Consider the following 15,350-nt stretch of genomic DNA (forward strand, 5'->3'; position numbering starts at 1 on the left):
TTAAACAATTAAATTTGTAAAGGAAACTGTTAAAGACGATCACGATTAATATATGGAAATGTGGTTAATGTGTTTTTAGTGTGAAACTATAATTTAATTTAATGATATAAATTTTGCTTTTAATTTGTTTCAACAATTAACGCGTGAAATTTGAAATGGTATGGTCAGACATTAGTACTACATTTTTATGTTACATAAAGGTTTAGAACATTAAACATGCATAAGATATTATTACAGAGTGACTGTTTTTTGGGACTGGTTAACTGGAAGAGATTAGGACCGCAATTAAAATGACTCAAATTAAGAGATCCGAAATTCAACAGCGAGAAAGAGAAGAGAAATATAGGTGGGAATAGGCGTAACAATTGGAAATCAACGTTGATTCAGGGGGAATAAACAAATGCGAAAGACACAGACAAAGGAGCAGAAGGTACTGCGGCAGGATTTGGTGGCTCCAAAAACTCCCTTCTGGTAACTTACTTGTTTCAACGCTTTTTTGTGTGTCTGGTTTTGTTTTCTTATGTTTAACTGTTTTCTGAATTGTATCTTTAGTGTCATCTTGAGTAGATTTCTCATCTTGTGCGCTTGGTGTAATTTGTGCAGTGGCTGTGTCCTCGGGCTGTGCAATTTGGGTTGGTGTAAACTCTGGTATGTCAGTGGTGTCTACAGTGGTCTCTGTCGGTTCGTCCGGTACTTGCTGGTCTGCGTCTTCTGTCTTTGGCTTAGGAGTTTTAGTTTTCTTGGGTTTCGTGGTATCGTGTGCTATTGATAATGGTTGCGATTTTTCAGGTTTTGTTTCTTCCGAAATGGTTTCAGAAGGAGCTTGTTTTACAGGTTTTTCTGGCATTTCTACCTTTTCATATTTTTCAAGGTCTACCTTAGGAATTTCTTCTTCAATTAGTTTCTTTACGTATTCGTGTAAGTCGTCCTTTTTAACCTTTCTTACAGTTTTCTTGGGTTTTGGAGCTAGTTTTTCTTCAGGCTGTTCTGGATGTTCTTCGGTAGACTGTATGGGAACTATTTCAGGTTCTTCGTCAACAATAACTGTAACCGAGTCATTATCCTCACTTTCAATCGTTGTAATCTTGAAAGTTGTTTGTTCCTCGGGTCCCAACTTCTTTAAAACACGCTTAGTAGTCTTTTCATGACCCGGCTTGCCGTCTTTAGTTATAACCTCTTTAACATCTACCTCTGCTGGCTGAACTTCTAGAATTTGGACTGGTATTTCGGGTTGCTCAGGAGCTTCTTCTTCGACCACTTTGACCGTTGCATATTGATCCGGAACAGGAGTTTCCTCTTTTGGAACTTCCTTAGACTTGGGCTTTTTATCTTTTTTCGGCACTTCAATGGGCGTCTCGTCCACAACGTCAATCAGGCTATCCAATGGCTTATCCTTGACAACTGGTTCGAATTCGATTTTTTCATACCTTTCCAGCTTCGTCTTTGGAGTTTCCAAGTCTATTAACTTTTGTATGTAGTCATGTATGTCATCCTTTTTAACCTTCCTCGTTTTCTTTTTAGGTTCTTTGGGTTTTTCATCTTGGCTTACATGTTCTGGTTCATACTCCACAATAGTTATTTCCGCCTCAGGCTGATCATCCCTAACAACCTCAATAATCTCTATTTCACCTTCGCCGTCGGGTCGTCGTAGCATTCGTTTTGTAGTAACTTGCTTATGTACTTTTCCAGTGTCATCTTTGGTTTCTTCTACGTTTGTTTCGCTCTGAATAACCTGAACTGTAAACGGCTTTTCTTCTTCAGGTTCCAACACTTGTTCCTTTACTGAAATTTCGTATTGTTCCATAGAAGGCTGTTTTGGTTGTTCTGCTGTTATTTTAGAAGATTTCTTCGTTTCAGGTTGAATACGTTTTTGTTCGTCTTCCTTAACAGAAACAAAGAATTCCTGAACATCTGGTTTTTCCACCTCAGAATCCTTCTGTAAAACATCCAAAGGCTGTTCAACAGTGTCCTCTAGTAGTTCTTTCGTTTGATTTACAGCTGAAGACTTCGGTTTCTTTTTCTTCTCGGGTTTCTTAGTATCGTCAATCTGGTTTACTTTACTTTCTGGTTCTTCTTCGATTGGTACTGAATCCACCACAGTTATAAGATCATCACTAGCTGGAGAGTCCTCCGGAAGAGACTCAATGAACGTAACTTTATCCTGGTGAGGCGTTTCTTCCTCAATGGAAGATTGCTTTTCTTTTATTGGCTTCTTTTTCCTCTTCTCAGAACTTGGTTTGGGAACCAAATCCTCGATAACCACTACGTCCACGGGCTCATCCGGCTGTGGTGCCTCCTCTTCAATAACTCGTTTAATAAAGTCTTCAACTTCGTCTTTCTTAATTCTCTTTGTACGTTTTTGTTTTACTGGCTGTTCTTCCTGATCAGCTGTCTCCTTTGGAACGGTGGTCGTGACTGTTATTACAGATTCGTTTGTATCCTTATCGACTTCCTCGACTATGTCATGAACCATTTCCACAGAGCCTCTATTCTGCTTTATCTTTTTAGTCTTAACCACCTTTTCTCTTACGATTCCTTCTTCATCTGGTTCACGCTTTGTTTCTACCGTTTCTTCAAGTACTACTATTTCGAATGGCTTTTCTTCTGTCTTTTCTGGAACAAATTCCTTAACAGAAATCGTTAGCATTGGTTCGTCAGTGACAGCTTCAGGATATTCAGAAATCTTCACAACCGGCTTTTCCTCCACTGGCTCTTGAGTTTCCTTTGTTGGTTGTTCCTCAGATTGCTTGACCTTTTTGATTGGCTTTCTTTTCATTTTTACGGGCTCGTCCAAATCAATTTTTTCATATTTTTCCAATTCTGTTTTTGGAATATCTTGCTCAATAAGCTTCTGAATATAATCCTGAAGATCGTCTTTTGGAATCTTTTTAGCTTTGCGGACCGTTTTCGGTTTTTTCTCCTCTGGAGCTTCTTCGCTGGTTTCTTGAACCTCTTCGGTAGTTACAATGACTTCATACTCTGGAGTATCACCTGTCTTAGTTTCCACAATTTCAATAATTTCTTCCTTGGGGCCAACCTGCTTTTTGATTTTTCTTTTGGTTACACTTTGCTTTGTCGTTTCTCCCTTGTCGTCGGTAACATCTTTTTCCACTGCTTCGTTTTCGATTTCTTCTACATGGAAAGTTTGTTCTTCAGAAGGTTTATCTTCTGCAGCTTCAATTACCACATAATCTTCAGGGACTGGTTCATCATTTATGCTTTCTTCAGATACCACCCGAACAAGATAGTCTAGGCTTTTTTCAACAGAAGGCTGCTTCATGGACTTAGGCTTGCTTATCTTTTTGGGCTTAGGTTGTTTTTGTTCTTCACCCACGGGTTCTTCTTCAACACTGATGGTATATTCAGGGGATTTTGAAAGCTTTTCTAAACCGTACTCAATCGTTTGCTCTAAGTCTTCCTTAACCAACGCAGTGACATTGTTATCTATGTCTTCTTGTTCTGTGGCTATGTACGTTGTTGGAGATTTCTTCGGCTTTTTAGTTTTTTCATCCAGGACTTTTTCTACTTCACCTTCAACTAGGCCAACTGGAATTGGCTCTATGAATTCTTCGATAATATTAACTATATACTCTTCCACGTCATCCTTCTTTAACTGCTTTGGTTTTTTAACAATCTTCCTTTCATACTTCGGTTTATCTTCAGAAGCTATGATTTCGTCGCTGGTCAACTCAACTACTGTAACTTCAGCCGTGGGCCGATCTTCACTTGTTGTTTCCGTAATTTCAAAGATGTGATCCTTAGACCCCTTTCTACGCGATACCTTGCGTTTCTTGACAGTTACTTCCTTAACAGTTCCATCCAGCGTGGGTTCAGCAACGACTTCAACGGTGTGATCAAATGCTTCCAAGGAAACAGGACTCTCAACGACCTTTTTCTTTTTTAACGGCTTTTCCTTTTTCTTGGGTTCCTCCTCAGTAGGCTGTTCTATTTGCTTATCAGCTTTACAAAATTCATCAGAAATGTTAATAAGGTAATTGGAAGAATCGTCTGGCAGTTGTGGTATTTCCTTGATTTCCTCTAACAAATTTTCTGGTTTTTCCTTGTCCTCTGGTTCTGGAACTATGTCCTCCACATTGAACTCATGAATGGTAACTGGTAACCCATCAACAACTTCAATGGTTTTTTTGTTGTGAGATTTAACCTTCTTCTTGGGCTTCTTCTTCGAATCCATTTCGGTTGGCTCATATTCTTCTAGAGGGGTTTTTGTGATTTCCTGTTCGATTAACTGCTGTATGTATCTGTCAAGATCGTCTTTAACAGGCTTCTTCTTTTTCACTTTCTGGATAACAGTTACTGGTTGATCACCAGAGGCATCAGGAGAGTTCTCAGGAGCCAACTCCGTAGTAGTTATTTCAATGTCGCCCTCTGGCTTGTTTTCTTCATACGTTTCCTTTATTTCAATGAGATACTCTTTAGGGCCTTCCTTTTTCTTAAGTTTCTTGGTTGTCTTAACTTGTTTTACTTTCTCTCCCTCTTCGTTTACAATATTTTCTATAACCGTTTCAGGTGCCATTTCTTCTATAAGAATAACATTTTCTAGTGGTTTCTCAATCGGCTTCTTAGGCTTCTTGCTTTTTGTTCTAGTTTCAAGTGCCTCTTCATCAGTAGTTCTCTCAAAGTTTTGAGGCTCACTAAACTCTTCTAAAACATTAACGACATAGCTTTCGACGTCTTCAGGCTTCAGTTTCATTGTTTTCTTGATTGGTTTCTTTCCCTTAGGCAGAATAATGTCTTCTTGAGACTTGTCACCACTTAGCTCGAGGATTGTAACTTCAGCCAAAGGTTCGTCACTAGTTTTCGTTTCGATGATTTCAAAAACTTGTTGTTTCGTACCTTGTTTGCGGGAAACCTTTTTCTTCTTAACCTCAACTTCCTTGGTTGTGCCATCTTCTTCAGTAACTGGAACAATTTCAACGGATTCTGCAATGTCCTCAATAATTGGTTTTTCGGCATTTGCATGCCATTGAGGTTCATTAAACTCTTCCAGAACATTAATGACATAGCTTTGGATATCTTCAGGCTTCAGTTTTTTCGATTTCTTTACTGTTTTCTTTTCTTTAGGTATCTCAATGTCTTTATATAAGCCTTCTTCTGTTACTTCTACAATTGTTACTTCAGCTAAAGGTTCATCACCAGTTTTTTTCTCGGTAATTTCAAAGATTTGTTCTTTTGGACCATGTTTGCGGGAAACCTTCCTTTTCTTAATTTCAATGTGTTTTGGTGAGCCGTCTTCTTCTATAATTTGTACAACTTCCACATCCTCCGAGATATCTTCAATTACTGGTTGAGGTTTGTCTTCTTCAGCTATTTTGAACTTTAACGATTTTTCTTTCATTGATTTAGGCTTTCCTTCTGAGACTTTGATTTTCAGATCTGTGGGAGCCTCCTCTGCATCCTCATTATCGGTTTCCTTTAAAGTGTATTGATCTGGCTTATAATCATCTTCATCAATATCACTCTCTTGTATTGTTACCTCAAATACTGTAATCGGTATGCCGTCAATAACCTCGGTAGTTTTTTTGTGATGTTTCTTAATTTTCTTTCCCTTTTTAAACTCTGGAGAGGTCTCCAGTATAGTAGCTTTAAATTCTTCATGATCTAACTGAGGAATTTCTTGATCTATCAGTTTTATAATATAATTGTCCAAGTTTTCGGTCTTTGGCTTCTTCTTCTGTACGACTTGTATCTTGTGGTCCTCCTGAGGCTTGGAATCAATTGATGGCGTTGTCTCAGTCGTCCGAATAAAAACATCGGCTTCTGGCTTGTTATCTTCATATGTTTCAGTAACTTCGATTAGATATTCCCTCGGTCCCTCTTTCTTTTTGATTTTTCTTTTGTTAATAACACGTACAATTTCCGTACCGTGTTCATCTATTTTTTCGGTGACTGTTTCCGGAGTCAACTCCTCAATACGAATGGTGTAAAGCGATATAGGCCCAGCGAGAGATTCCTCCTTTTGCTTCCTTAAAGATTTCTTTTTGGATTTTGGCAAACTATCTTTCACTTCTACCAAATATTCGTCCGTTTGAGGATTTTCATCATGTTCTGAAATCGTTGGAGTATATTCCGTGATCGTTGAATCTTCTGAAGATTGAGTAGGTTCAAATTCGACTGTTTTTATCTTTTGCTGATTATCAGTTTTCTTTTTCTTATGTTTTGGCATGCGAGCATCGTCCACCGGTTTTGTTTCTTCGGGCAGCAAAGGTTCTACTATTTGGTCGTCAATTACCGTAGTTGTAAATGAACTAATATCCTCTTTCTCCGAGCTTTCTCTGTCAGGAGGTCTTGAAACACCTTCACATATTTCAGAGACGTGATCTAATGGGGCTTCCTCGACTACATTGACAATGAATTCCTTCAGCTTCTCTTTCTTCACTTTTCTGACAGATTTTTTTGGTGCCTCAGTACTAGATGAAGCGGGTCCGTCGATTGTATCACCAGAAACTTCTGTCGTTATAACTATAACCCTTTCGTCATCAGGTTTGTCATCTGGTTTTTCGGTTTCAATTATTTCGATTTCGTATAGTTTGGAGTCCTTCTTAGCTCTGACCTTTCGTTTCCTTAGTATTTTCTCATCTTCTAAAGGAAATTCATCATGGTCCGATGGCATATTCCTCAAATCTTCCTCAACAACCACAAAAGGTAGACAATCACTTAAATCTGCCAAGACTTTATCTACGACCGGCAAGATTTCTTCTTCTGTTCCTTCAATGTTTTCATCTTGAGGACGTTCCGACTCAATCTTGTTGATAAGGAACTCATCGTATTGTGGAACTCCTTCGTGATCATCAAATTCTTTTTCTTTTACCATTTTCTTTAACTCCGGTTTTTTTGTTTTTAATTTTTTGGTTGGCTCATGATCTGTGACTCCAACTTGAAGAGTTTCGCCTTCATCAATAATTGGTTTTTCAGCTTTTGGCTTTTGCTTTTTAGGTTTTTTCGCTTTACCATCTACATCGATTTTTTCATATTTTTCTAGTTCTGTTACTGGGATTTCGGCATTGATCAACTGCTGTATATAGGCATCGAGCTCATTTTTTTTAATTCTCCGCGATTTCTTTTTTATCTTGTCAGTTGTCATCTCTCCACTTTCTTCTTCCGTATTTTCACTAGATATTACAGTTATTTCATAGAAAGGTTCTACACCGGGGGCTATCAAGCCTTCGACAATTTCCAAAACTTGCACTTCATCGCCCTTTTCATGTCTTAACCTGCGTTTCTTAGGCATATCTTTATCCGTCTCTGCCGGCAATTCGGTCAACTTTACCTCATAGAAATCAGACATGATAGTCTCATAGACCTTCTGATTTGGCTCCTCTTGTAACTCTGTGACAAAATCATCCAATTCATGTTTGTTCATTCGCTTTACCTTTTTCTTAACAAGTGTTTTTGCTTTGGCGTCACCTTGAAGAATTTCTGAGCTTGTGACTGTAATTTCAAAGATTGGTTCATCGTTATCCACAGGAGAAAGAGGTACGATTTCAATCGTGTTATCTTCTTCTTCCGTCTTAACCTTAATCTTTCTCTTTTTCTTGGGTTCCTTTGATATTGTTTGACTAAAAGTTACTGTTTCAGCTTGGACCCCTTCTGGTTCCAGATCAAGCAGTTCGAACTTATAAAATGGTTTGAGCTTAATATCTGTCATTTCATTGTCAGGCCTTTCACCTTGTCGTTTGCGCAGATTAAGGTAATTTTCTGGGCTTTCTTCAAGTTCCCTTGGTTCCCCTGGTAATATTTCGTACTGATTTCCCTTTTGACTAGGAGTTACCTTCTTTTTCTTTTTATTTATAGGTTTCTCCTGCGTGAAAGCACTTTCTACAGAAAGTGATGTGTCGGATTCTTCTGGGATCTCAGACGTTGACTCCATGTCTTTAAATTCAATAGGTTCAAACTGAAGTCCTTCTTCAGGCTTGGAGCTCTTTTTGGCCTTCTTCTTAACAACTTCCTCTTCGTGTGCTTTAACTGGCTTCTCATCATCTTTAATCTCTGCGATATCAAGCTTAACTGGTTTCAAATGCACTTCCTCAGAAGCTTCCTCGTTTTGTGGAATTTTACCCTTACCAAGCTTAAGTTTCCTTGGTTCTTCTGGAGTTTCGCTCTTTTGCTTTTTGGCGCGTTTATATTTCGGTTGTAATAGTTCCTTGTTAGACTTCTCGGAATGATCAGATTCCAATGCATCTAGATCGACTTCTTCGAGTTCAGCCTTTTCGGGCTTTGAATGCTTAAATTTCCTTGGACGCAATTTCAATACCTCTTCCGCTTCATCAACATTTCGTGAAAGTTCGCCTACCTCGCGATTAGTTTCTAATTCGGTAACTACATATGGGAAGCAGTATGGTGCATATGGTACAAATCTAATCCAGCTCTTAAGTTTTTTGTTTTTGAATGAAGCTTCCTTCTTCTTTTTCTCTTCCTGAGGACGTTGTTTTGGGGCTTTAAGTTTGAGCATTTGTGGGAACTCTACTACCGAACTTATTTCAACCATTTTGGGCTTTTTAATCTCGACTTTTTCAATTTTCATTGGAGTAAGCTTGACTGGTTGTTTAAAAGAAGAGTCACTACGTGCTCTTTGTGGAAGTTCCATTTCGGTGCGTTGGTACGGTTGTAGTACAGTCTTTGGAATTTCTTGGTGTATGAGAAATTGTATGTAGTCATCCATTTCATCTCGTTTTGTTTTGACCACTTTCTTTTTTGCCTTTTCCTTCTTTTCAATTGGTTTCTCATCAACAACATCTACCTGTACGTTACCCTTAACCTTTTTTGGCTTTCGTTGTATAGCTGTCTTGTCAGTCTGTTCCTCTGTACCCTCTTCAACGATAACAGTCTCGTCAACTTCCTCAATTGGAGTTTCTAGTGTCTTTTTCTGTTTTGGTGTTTTGTCTTTAGTTGGTTTTTGTATAGCGTCTGCACTTGCCTCTTCAGGTTCAGTGATAGTGTACTCTTTGTAGTATTGGTCTGTTTAAGAAAAAATTATGTGTTTTGTGTTAGCACTAAACTAATTTTTAAATTTATATTTGCATTTTATATAATGCTTTACAACGCACAAACTTTGTATATAGAACAAAGTTTTGCGCTTAGAGATGAGTTCGTTAGAGAATTGCTTTTATTAAATTGTGGGTTACTCTTTTATAAACCAAAACCAAATTATAAAAAATATTTACAAAATACTTAAAAAGGATTAACCACTTAAAAGGATAGAAAACATATTTTTCTTTCTATTTGCGAATTATATTTAGTTTGTAAAAGTTTAACCCATGTACGTATTAGACTCAATGGTATATAGTTTTAAATTAACGTCCCACGTACATAAAATAAGTTAGTTAGTAGATATAATTATTACAAAATATCGATCATGTTTCCGTGTATGCAGTTTTGTTACGTATAAATTTTATGAAAGTTATGCCTATAAATCCTAGCCTGATAAATTGTGTGAACCTCAAATTTTTCAAACATTGAAAGTTACCTATATATTTGTTTGTATATGTATACATATAAAAAATACGTGTTTATAAAGAAAAAATCACCTGTTGGTTCGCTGACTTCGGTTATTTCAAGGTGTAATTGTGTTTTGTCTTCTGGAATGAGTTCTGTATCGCTGAGGACTTCCTCAACAACGATGCCTTCCTCCTGAGAAATTCGCTTGTTTTCAGTTTGTATGGTTGTTTCTCCATCTTCGTGTTGTACAGACTTAAATGTCGTAATGTAAACTGGGTGTTCCGTTTCTGTGTTATCGTCCATTGGTTTATCCACTGTATTAAGGCATTTTTATGTTTGTTTGTGTTTTGTAAAATGATCAAAAAAATATGTTATTGAAGGCCTATTTTAAGTATTAAATAATAACAAAGATATATAACAAAACAATTGTGAAATAAAAAGTGGAAGAAAAAAAGATGTCTTGCGTATACTTCATTTTTAATGGTTTTTGCTAATTGAGTGTTTGAATTGTGTTTCTTTGTGTTCTTACCCTTATGCTTGTGTGGCTTTTGTTTGTGTTTTGTAACCTTTTCATCATCAAGTTTACTAATATCGATAATATCAGCAATATTTTCATCGCTAACAACTCGAATAAGCGACATGGGCTCCAAGCCCTCTTCATCTATTGTTTGAATTTGGAAATATTCATCGTCATCTGGACCTCGCTTTTTAAATGTGCGTGTTTTGGTAGTTTTCTTCTTTGGCTTCTTATTCTCGTCTAATTCTTCGGTAAATACGGTTTCCTCGGGAAGTTCTTCTATCGGTATAGGCGCGATTGATATCTCATCAGAAGGCACAACTTCTATGTTTACTGTTGTTAGTGGTTCCTTATCCTCCTCCTCTATTATATGGATAGTTGTAACTTCGTCAAGATCATCGTCAAGGCTCTTTTTGAAAGCTCTCGATTTAACGGTCTTTTTCTTCTTCGTCCCATCAGGCAAAATTACTTTTAGTTCTGTAACATGTTCGGGCAACTCGATTAATTTACCGTCCTCTGGCTTCGATTCAGTTAAGGGTCGTTCTTGTATTTTAACTGAATATATAGGCTCCGTATTGTCTTGTTCAATAATTCCTATTTCAGTTACTTCTTCAGTATTATCCAGTGCAGGTTTTTTAATGATACGCTTCTTGGTTTTAATAATTTTTAAACGTCCTTCATCATCAACAGCTTCAGACTCAAAAACTTCATCAGGTAACAAAACTACTTCAGATAGTCTTTCTTCAGGAAGTTCCGGGAATGGCATATTGAACTTTTCTACTGATACTTTAGTTTGTGGTGCTTTTTCATATTCCTCAACGGTTTCAACTTTTGTGACCTCCATGTTCGGCCCTTGAATCTTTTTAATGATTCTTGTTTTAATAACAGTTTTGGTCGGAGTTCCATCTTCTTTTTCTGAAAGTATAACTGATTTCCGCTCAGGCAATTCAAACACAGTAACATCGTCTTCGGGTTTTTGAACGATAACTCTTTTCTTAAGTTGAACTTTGCCTACACTGGGAGCACTTAATTCAGTTTCTTCGACTGTTACCGTTGTTTCCGATTTCTTGTCGTCCTCCTCGACCGTTTCAATCTTGGTGACTTCCTGCTTATCACCCTTGACCTTCTTGATAACGCGAGTGCGGATCTTCTTCGTCTTAGGCTTGCCATCTTCCGTTATGCTTTCAACGACGCGAACCTCTTCTGGAAGCTCTTCAATTTCTTCAGGCTTCTTTTCTTCAATCGGAAGTTCTTCAACGGTGACTGTTGTTTCGGGCTGTTTGTCGTCCTCCTCGATAGTTTCAATCTTGGTAACTTCTTGCTTATCACCCTTGACCTTCTTGATAACGCGAGTGCGGATCTTCTTCTTATTAGGCTTGCCATCTTCCGTAATGGTTTCAACGACGCGAACCTCCTCCGGAAGCTCCTGAATTTCTTCAGGCTTTTCTTCTTCAAACGGAAGTTCTTCAACGGTGACTGTTGTTTCGGGCTGTTTGTCGTCCTCCTCGATAGTTTCAATCTTGGTAACTTCTTGCTTATCACCCTTGACCTTCTTGATAACGCGAGTGCGGATCTTCTTCTTATTAGACTTGCCATCTTCCGTAATGGTTTCAACGACGCGAACCTCCTCTGGAAGCTCCTGAATTTCTTCAGGCTTTTCTTCTTCAAACGGAAGTTCTTCAACAGTGACTGTTGTTTCGGGCTGTTTGTCATCCTCCTCGACAGTTTCAATCTTGGTAACTTCTTGCTTGTCACCCTTGACCTTCTTGATCACGCGAGTGCGGATCTTCTTCTTCTTAGGCTTGCCATCTTCCGTAATGGTTTCAACGACGCGAACCTCCTCCGGAAGCTCCTGAATTTCTTGAGGCTTTTCTTCTTCAAACGGAACTTCTTCAACGGTGACTGTTGTTTCGGGCTGTTTGTCATCCTCCTCGACAGTTTCAATCTTGGTAACTTCTTGCTTGTCACCCTTGACCTTCTTGATCACGCGAGTGCGGATCTTCTTCTTCTTAGGCTTGCCATCTTCCGTAATGGTTTCAACGACGCGAACCTCCTCCGGAAGCTCTTGAATTTCTTCAGGCTTTTCTTCTTCAAACGGAACTTCTTCAACGGTGACTGTTGTTTCGGGCTGTTTGTCGTCCTCCTCGATAGTTTCAATCTTAGTGACTTCTTGCTTATCACCCTTGACCTTCTTGATAACACGAGTGCGGATCTTCTTCTTCTTAGGCTTGCCATCTTCCGTAATGGTTTCAACGACGCGAACCTCCTCTGGAAGCTCTTGAATTTCTTCAGGCTTTTCTTCTTCAAACGGAAGTTCTTCAACGGTGACTGTTGTTTCGGGCTGTTTGTCGTCCTCCTCGATAGTTTCAATCTTAGTGACTTCTTGCTTATCACCCTTGACCTTCTTGATAACACGAGTGCGGATCTTCTTCTTCTTAGGCTTGCCATCTTCCGTAATGGTTTCAACGACGCGAACCTCCTCCGGAAGCTCTTGAATTTCTTCAGGCTTTTCTTCTTCAAACGGAAGTTCTTCAACGGTGACTGTTGTTTCGGGCTGTTTGTCGTCCTCCTCGACAGTTTCAATCTTAGTGACTTCTTGCTTATCACCCTTGACCTTCTTGATAACACGAGTGCGGATCTTCTTCTTCTTAGGCTTGCCATCTTCCGTAATGGTTTCAACGACGCGAACCTCCTCCGGAAGCTCTTGAATTTCTTCAGGCTTTTCTTCTTCAAACGGAAGTTCTTCAACGGTGACCGTTGTTTCGGGCTGTTCGTCGTCCTCCTCGACAGTTTCAATCTTAGTGACTTCTTGCTTGTCACCCTTGACCTTCTTGATAACGCGAGTGCGGATCTTCTTCTTCTTAGGCTTGCCATCTTCCGTAATGGTTTCAACGACGCGAACCTCCTCCGGAAGCTCCTGAATGTCTTCAGGCTTTTCTTCTTCAAACGGAAGTTCTTCAACGGTGACCGTTGTTTCGGGCTGTTTGTCGTCCTCCTCGACAGTTTCAATCTTAGTGACTTCTTGCTTATCACCCTTGACCTTCTTGATAACACGAGTGCGGATCTTCTTCTTCTTAGGCTTGCCATCTTCCGTAATGGTTTCAACGACGCGAACCTCCTCCGGAAGCTCTTGAATTTCTTCAGGCTTTTCTTCTTCAAACGGAAGTTCTTCAACGGTGACTGTTGTTTCGGGCTGTTTGTCGTCCTCCTCGATAGTTTCAATCTTAGTGACTTCTTGCTTATCACCCTTGACCTTCTTGATAACACGAGTGCGGATCTTCTTCTTCTTAGGCTTGCCATCTTCCGTAATGGTTTCAACGACGCGAACCTCCTCCGGAAGCTCTTGAATTTCTTCAGGCTTTTCTTCTTCAAACGGAAGTTCTTCAACGGTGACTGTTGTTTCGGGCTGTTTGTCGTCCTCCTCGACAGTTTCAATCTTAGTGACTTCTTGCTTATCACCCTTGACCTTCTTGATAACACGAGTGCGGATCTTCTTCTTCTTAGGCTTGCCATCTTCCGTAATGGTTTCAACGACGCGAACCTCCTCCGGAAGCTCTTGAATTTCTTCAGGCTTTTCTTCTTCAAACGGAAGTTCTTCAACGGTGACCGTTGTTTCGGGCTGTTCGTCGTCCTCCTCGACAGTTTCAATCTTAGTGACTTCTTGCTTGTCACCCTTGACCTTCTTGATAACGCGAGTGCGGATCTTCTTCTTCTTAGGTTTGCCATCTTCGGTAATGGTTTCAACGACGCGAACTTCCTCCGGAAGCTCCTGAATTTCATCAGGCTTTTCTTCTTCAAACGGAAGTTCTTCAACGGTGACCGTTGTTTCGGGCTGTTTGTCGTCCTCCTCGACAGTTTCAATCTTAGTGAGTTCTTGCTTATCACCCTTGACCTTCTTGATAACACGAGTGCGGATCTTCTTCTTCTTAGGCTTGCCATCTTCCGTAATGGTTTCAACGACGCGAACCTCCTCTGGAAGCTCTTGAATTTCTTCAGGCTTTTCTTCTTCAAACGGAAGTTCTTCAACGGTGACTGTTGTTTCGGGCTGTTTGTCGTCCTCCTCGATAGTTTCAATCTTAGTGACTTCTTGCTTATCACCCTTGACCTTCTTGATAACACGAGTGCGGATCTTCTTCTTCTTAGGCTTGCCATCTTCCGTAATGGTTTCAACGACGCGAACCTCCTCCGGAAGCTCTTGAATTTCTTCAGGCTTTTCTTCTTCAAACGGAAGTTCTTCAACGGTGACTGTTGTTTCGGGCTGTTTGTCGTCCTCCTCGACAGTTTCAATCTTAGTGACTTCTTGCTTATCACCCTTGACCTTCTTGATAACACGAGTGCGGATCTTCTTCTTCTTAGGCTTGCCATCTTCCGTAATGGTTTCAACGACGCGAACCTCCTCCGGAAGCTCTTGAATTTCTTCAGGCTTTTCTTCTTCAAACGGAAGTTCTTCAACGGTGACCGTTGTTTCGGGCTGTTCGTCGTCCTCCTCGACAGTTTCAATCTTAGTGACTTCTTGCTTGTCACCCTTGACCTTCTTGATAACGCGAGTGCGGATCTTCTTCTTCTTAGGCTTGCCATCTTCCGTAATGGTTTCAACGACGCGAACCTCCTCCGGAAGCTCCTGAATGTCTTCAGGCTTTTCTTCTTCAAACGGAAGTTCTTCAACGGTGACCGTTGTTTCGGGCTGTTTGTCGTCCTCCTCGACAGTTTCAATCTTAGTGACTTCTTGCTTATCACCCTTGACCTTCTTGATAACACGAGTGCGGATCTTCTTCTTCTTAGGCTTGCCATCTTCTGTAATGGTTTCAACGACGCGAACCTCCTCCGGAAGCTCTTGAATTTCTTCAGGCTTTTCTTCTTCAAACGGAAGTTCTTCAACGGTGACTGTTGTTTCGGGCTGTTTGTCGTCCTCCTCTATAGTTTCAATCTTAGTGACTTCTTGCTTATCACCCTTGACCTTCTTGATAACACGAGTGCGGATCTTCTTCTTCTTAGGCTTGCCATCTTCCGTAATGGTTTCAACGACGCGAACCTCCTCCGGAAGCTCTTGAATTTCTTCAGGCTTTTCTTCTTCAAACGGAAGTTCTTCAACGGTGACTGTTGTTTCGGGCTGCTTGTCGTCCTCCTCGACAGTTTCAATCTTAGTGACTTCTTGCTTATCACCCTTGACCTTCTTGATAACACGAGTGCGGATCTTCTTCTTCTTAGGCTTGCCATCTTCCGTAATGGTTTCAACGACGCGAACCTCCTCTGGAAGCTCTTGAATTTCTTCAGGCTTTTCTTCTTCAAACGGAAGTTCTTCAACGGTGACCGTTGTTTCGGGCTGTTCGTCGTCCTCCTCGACAGTTTCAATCTTAGTGACTTCTTGCTTGTCACC

At 40.0% G+C, this 15,350-nt stretch overlaps 1 protein-coding gene across 1 annotated transcript in view; it reads right to left on the minus strand.

Moving 5' to 3' along the window:
* The window catches only part of LOC6546537 (titin), a 122,271-nt gene that overhangs the window by 12,594 nt on the left and 94,327 nt on the right, over positions 1–15,350 (minus strand). The window contains exons 26-29 of the mRNA XM_026976633.1: positions 11,736–15,218; positions 9,986–11,096; positions 9,546–9,770; positions 481–8,976 (exon numbers count right to left, since the gene is read on the minus strand). Coding sequence (XP_026832434.1) covers positions 481–8,976; positions 9,546–9,770; positions 9,986–11,096; positions 11,736–15,218 — 13,315 coding nt within the window. The remainder of the gene's footprint in view (positions 1–480; positions 8,977–9,545; positions 9,771–9,985; positions 11,097–11,735; positions 15,219–15,350) is intronic.

Source organism: Drosophila erecta, unplaced genomic scaffold (genome assembly GCF_003286155.1).
Source record: "Drosophila erecta strain 14021-0224.00,06,07 unplaced genomic scaffold, DereRS2 tig00000021-arrow-pilon, whole genome shotgun sequence".
NCBI classification, from domain to species: domain Eukaryota; kingdom Metazoa; phylum Arthropoda; class Insecta; order Diptera; family Drosophilidae; genus Drosophila; species Drosophila erecta.